This window comes from Cyprinodon variegatus, unplaced genomic scaffold (assembly GCF_000732505.1).
Source record: "Cyprinodon variegatus isolate N-32 unplaced genomic scaffold, C_variegatus-1.0 Scaffold985, whole genome shotgun sequence".
Classification (NCBI taxonomy): domain Eukaryota; kingdom Metazoa; phylum Chordata; class Actinopteri; order Cyprinodontiformes; family Cyprinodontidae; genus Cyprinodon; species Cyprinodon variegatus.
Window position 1 is genome coordinate 18,802 of NW_015151438.1, and position 5,658 is coordinate 24,459.

General features: G+C 39.0%; 1 protein-coding gene across 1 annotated transcript in view; it reads right to left on the reverse strand.

Moving 5' to 3' along the window:
- The window catches only part of dok7 (docking protein 7), a 36,218-nt gene that overhangs the window by 8,789 nt on the left and 21,771 nt on the right, over nt 1–5,658 (reverse strand). Inside the window, exons 6-7 of the mRNA XM_015399052.1 lie at nt 2,638–2,736; nt 1,377–2,170 (exon numbers count right to left, since the gene is read on the reverse strand). Coding sequence (XP_015254538.1) covers nt 1,377–2,170; nt 2,638–2,736 — 893 coding nt within the window. The remainder of the gene's footprint in view (nt 1–1,376; nt 2,171–2,637; nt 2,737–5,658) is intronic.

Genomic DNA, 5,658 nt, shown 5'->3' on the forward strand with positions numbered 1-5,658 from the left:
TCTGCAGGCATCAGAGTAATAAAATCGAACATATACTGCCGGCAGGTTTCTGCGTTTTAAGTTAGTTTATGTGTCAATAAACTGTTTCAGAGGAGTGATCACAGCGCTCTGTATCATCAGCGATGTGTCTGTCTCACGGCCAGCTCCCAGATCAGCTTCACTGATTGGTTGACGCGGCACGTCGAGCAGCAAAAGTTCAATTTTTCCATCTCAAGCAGCAGCGCGTTTGCGGCGCGCCGCGCGCGTCAGATGCTTAAACGCACCCGACGCGCTGCTTCAGCTGCAACAAACGCGCTGCGCCTGCTGCCCTAAACGCGCCGCGGGACATTTTGCTGCACCTTGGCGCGCGTCAACCATTGACTTTGCATGTAAACTCGCTGCTTCTGTCGCGCCTGCTGCGTCCGGTGTGAACGCAGCATAAAACATGCAGGGCAGTGTGCCTGCTTTATAGAGTGGACCAAATGAAAATCTTATTTTGGGTTAGAAAACAAGTATATATCATTCAGGCCATATTGACTTTTCTTTTAGTAACATCTCAACAAACAGAGTCAAATTTCTTTGGTTGGTGATTAATGACTCTCTTGATAGCCGTAGTCTACTAAATTGGTGAACGCAACTGGATTTGAAACAGCCGGCCCAGGAGTCCAAACTTTTTTTGCAAGAGAAATATAAGAACTCTGGTGAGTAAACAAATTACTGTTATAGTCATTAAACTAATATTCATTAAGTGATTTTGAACAACCTATTAATTAGCTATAGCTTCCAGTTCTAGTTTTTTTTTTTATACATTCATAATCTTCTAGTAAACTTCCACAACACTTGCATTGACAAAGGAAAAAGACAATTCGAAAGACTTCAATAACTGGAATTCACAATAGTGTTTACAGCCAAATTATAATAATTCTGAGAAAATAATCCTTGCAGTCTCTTGTAGGAACATAATCATAAAACTCTGAAGTTTGATAACTAGATTATTAGAACATTAACAAATCTCACTGAAAAATCCACTTACAGTGCTCAAAATGAAAGATGAATCAACAAAAGAAGAAAGAACTCAGACTCACTGTAAGCTCAGTGTAAAGTGCAGACCTGCTTGAAACAATGACATTGTGAAACTAAACTGGTTGCTATGCTGACTTGCTAGACAGATGGACCGTGGGTTTGTTAGCCGTTCTGCAACCGAATGCAGAGAGGCATTGCTAGCAGCCTTCTTACAACCTCAAAGGCCAGTGTTACAGTAATCCAAAGAGCAGATGAAATGCTGCTGATAACTCAAACACACAAGTTGTGGCTGACTGACATTCACCGGAAAACCCAAAACAAGAGAGTTTGGAAGAAAATGTACAAAGAAAAAGAACAAAAACAGTTTCTCTTACCTTGAATCCACCACACGCTGAGCAGATTGCCACAATAGATTTGGAGGCAGTGAGCGAGCTGTGGGTATGAGAGGAGCCACTAGAGGGCATCATACTTGTCTTTCTGCCATCCTTCAAAAGGCTCTGATTGTGTATCCCAACAGATTGTCTATCTGTAGTTTCTGATTGAACCTCAGCTGCTTTTTCTCCACTTGTATCCCCTTTCAACTCTGTTGGATGCTCTGAAGGAACTGGGTAGTCTTTGGTGGCTTTTACTGGCTCAGAATCTTTGTCACCTCCACTCGCTTCATGTGCCACACCTTTAGGAGAGTCATAAAGATACCAAAGAAGCGTGGTTGGCACTTGGTACTCGTGATCAGGAGCAGTGGGACAAATGCAAGGGCTCAGTTCTCGAGCCAGGTGGGGTGGCAAACTAAACACAGAGCCGAAATCCTCTGCTGGAGTGATGTCAAGGCTGCCTGTGTACGAGGAGAAGCTCCCAGAGTAGGAGGAATGGCTTCCGGTTGCAATGCCGCTGTCTGAAGAGCTCTGACGGCCTATCTCATGAAGCTGCCTGGGTGGCTTGGCTGACAGTCTACCCCCGCCTCCCTGGACTACTGAATGTTTTTCTACAGCCTGCAGCGCCACCTTAGTGCCCATGTGGCACACGCTTACGGGAGAGTTTGAGGGAGGTTCAGTCCAAATGGCCAGCCGGCTGCCGATGCTGCAGTCTGACTGGCTGGTGTCGGAAGTGTCTGAAGAGCCAGATATGCTGCGATCATCTCCCCCAACAGATGGGAAGTTCGTGGACGAGACTGCCAAGGAAATAATTATGATTCATTTAGCATTTCCTTGGACAAATTAAAGCATAAAAACACAATTAAGTCTTTATTTCTCTTTTTTTGATTACTCAGGAATCACATTAACGGTGGAGTAATATTCATGAAAGAACGTTACATCTGCTAAGTTAGGTTTTTGCATAGATTAACACACATTCAGTTTGCAGAGAAGTTAAAGCAACCCAGTATATATATTTTTAAGTTTCCATCTTTGACATATTAGAGCACAGATGCCAAACTCCAGTCCTACAGGGCCAGTGTCCTAAAAAAATAAACTTTTCTCTGCTTTAACACACAAGAATGAAAGAAATAGGTTGAAAATGTTTAGGAGGTAATCCAGACATCAGATTCTGGTAGGTTTGGTCAAAAAGTTGCAGGACATCAGCCCTTGAGGTCTGAAGTTTGACACCTCTGATTCTGAGAAACCTATGATCCTTTAGTACCTGTGCTGCTCATATGAGAGAGCATGCTCAGCCGCTTCTCCAGCTCCTGGGTTTCCAGGTTCAGCCTCTCCTCTGAAATTGTCTGGCTTGAATTGAGTTCTGTCAAAAAAAAAAAAAAAAAGAAAGAAAGAAACAATTCTTACATTTGACAACATTTCATATTTATCAAATTCACAAAAAAAGAAGAAATCATTGTGATATGCAGACAAAGGGTTTGATAAAAGTTTTAACAGTAACAACATCAAAGCTTTTGCTGGGCTAGGGAAAAGCACCTTGCATTGCAATGTTTGTGCACCACTACAGGCCTTATTAATAGCGCTGCCACATGACTCTTCTGGCATGCTTTCTATTACTGCTGCTGGTAAGATTCTTGGAGCTGGCCAAGGATCTAACATACCCTGAATCACCAAGGTCAGTGCTTGATCAATAAGGTTGTTTTTTGTTTTATCATTTTAAATCCTGCAAACAGCCGGTTTAACAAAGTTAAATGTCAATTGTAAAATTTGTCAGTTAAAAAGACAATATGTGACTCTACAGAAAGTCATCTAAACCTACAAAGACCCATTGAGACAACTGGTATTAAATTATACATAACATATCTTAACAGGAAAGTTAGAACAGAAGCCATAATAGTTATTAAGGTAATGGTTTTATTTTTAAACCTAGTTATTATACTTTGAGACAGGAGCAGCAGTTGTGTTAAGCAGCAAAATGCAGGCAAGTGTTTTAAACTTCAACTTATTTCACATCAAGAATTTAGAAATTATTCATAGAATATTTTTCTTAAACTATTTTATCACTACCAAAAATAAAAACAGTCCAAAAATTAAATGTATCACCCTACTGTGACTGAAGTTAAGTTAAAAATCTTTAGCTGAATTAAAGTGATCCATCCACTCCCACCTTGCCTGCTCTCCAATTTTTTCCATGTATGTAAATCAAAACATCAAAAAATTAAAATCCCAGACAATACTATGTACACTGTATGTACTCTGCCTACATAAGTAAATCCAGCTTTTGTTTTACCATAACATTTATGAGAGGATAACCCCTTTTGGGATAGACAATATAAAGGTTACAAATGTTAAGGTGATTGGTTTTTCTGCATTTTATTTAATGGGTAAAAAGAGCTACACTCACGGACTTTTAGATCATTACATCCTTTCCAAACACACCACACTTTTACATGCACTGCAAACAGTAGCAGACAATACACAGATATGTCATGGGGTGTACTTATAAGATCCAAGACAAGTACTAACTATAAGACTTCTTTTAATATGTGCGCAACTTGGTTTTTTACAGTCTTAAAGGTATAGTGGAGGATATTCTTTTTCCAGGTGGATCATCAAAATAGGTGGTCCTCCTAATTGTCAATCATTCTGGTGATATGTTTATATAAGGCCGCCCTATGTGCTCATCCACATTTTCACTTACAGGTGGTGAGTCTAAAATAATGGAGAAATCGCAAATCTTCCTTTGGAAATTAAGCTTGTATAAGCAATGCAAACAGCAACTTTTAAACAGAGCGTGCACGAAGAGTGTGCATTTTTTTTAGGAAATGGACAGGGCGGGTCTTATAATAAACTTGTGAAAATCCTCCACTATAACTTATACGTTTTTGCTATATCTTTAAGTTAACCAATTTATCCATTTTCAACTGCCGATTCAAATCTAATGAAACTATTACAAAACTAAAACTATTTAAACTATTTAACTATTATAATTAAGAAAGGTAGAGCACTAAAGTATAAGATTGTTCTAGAAAAAAATGATACTACAGTGCTGAATTGATTTCATATAACAATTTATGACAAAAAACATAACTAAATATGATTGTTTTAAATGCATTTTCTATTATTGTTATCTACACCAATAACTACAATTACTTTATTAATTTGCTGCTGAATATTGATATAATAACAGCATCAGTATGCTATATAACTATAGTTATGTAATTCGGGTAACAGATAACATAATTATTTTAATACCAGCAATCCTATTTGAGATTAAACCAGATCAAAAAAATTTGATTCTAAATTCTTAAAATCGTAATTAAATTGATTGTTGAGATTGGAATTGATACCCAAACCTACCAGAGTATATATAACATAGAGCTTCATAATAGTCAACAGCTCATAGAGAAAAATAAACGTTGCATCATAATAGCAGTTAAACAACAGAGGAGGGTGAGATCGAGAGGTGTGCAGGACGTTATGGAGAACCAAAAGGGAAACAAGATGCCTAACTGTTCACTGCAGAGAAGATCTATGACAACAAAACCTAAAAAGTGGAGCTCTGGATGAATGATCAGAGATGGCAGCAGAGGAATCTAGAGGATGAGGTTACACACATGCTCAGAGCGATTAGAAGGCTTTTACTTCTCTGGTTATGTGAACTGTGACTTTGACCCCCCACCCCCGGCCCCTTTCCAACATACCCCCTTCTATTTATTCCCCTTCACACTCTAAAAATAGGAAAATGAGCTCAATCTGTGATTGGGAGGTGAGATGAGTGAAACCTAGAATACGATTAAGACTCTTCTCTTTCACACTCTACACGGGTAGTATTGTGGTAAATAAAAGCAGGAACGCTGGTAATAGTTTTCATAACAACTTCAGTGTATATCTATTGCTCAAGTGTCCTGAGACTTCACTTTTTCAGTACAGTTTGAACATTTTAATAAAATCAGGTGGTTTCCTGGCACAGAGGCCAATTTAAGTTATGGTCTCAAAACATTTAGTAAAGCTGAGTTCTAGCTGTGCTCCATTTTCTTAGTTTTAGTGAGGATGCGGACAGCAGCATTCTGGATCAACTGCAGCAGTCTTTCGATCAGGTGGCTGTTTGAAGACACAGTTGCAGTAATTAATTCTGCAAATGATAAAATAGCGGCACCTTTAAAACCACCAGAAACCACCCTTTCTCTCTAACTTAATTGATGGCCACAGGTCCAGCTGGAAATCATGTAACATATGATGCAATCTCTGCAGCTCTGGTCTGTCTGGTTGGAGAAAAAAGAAA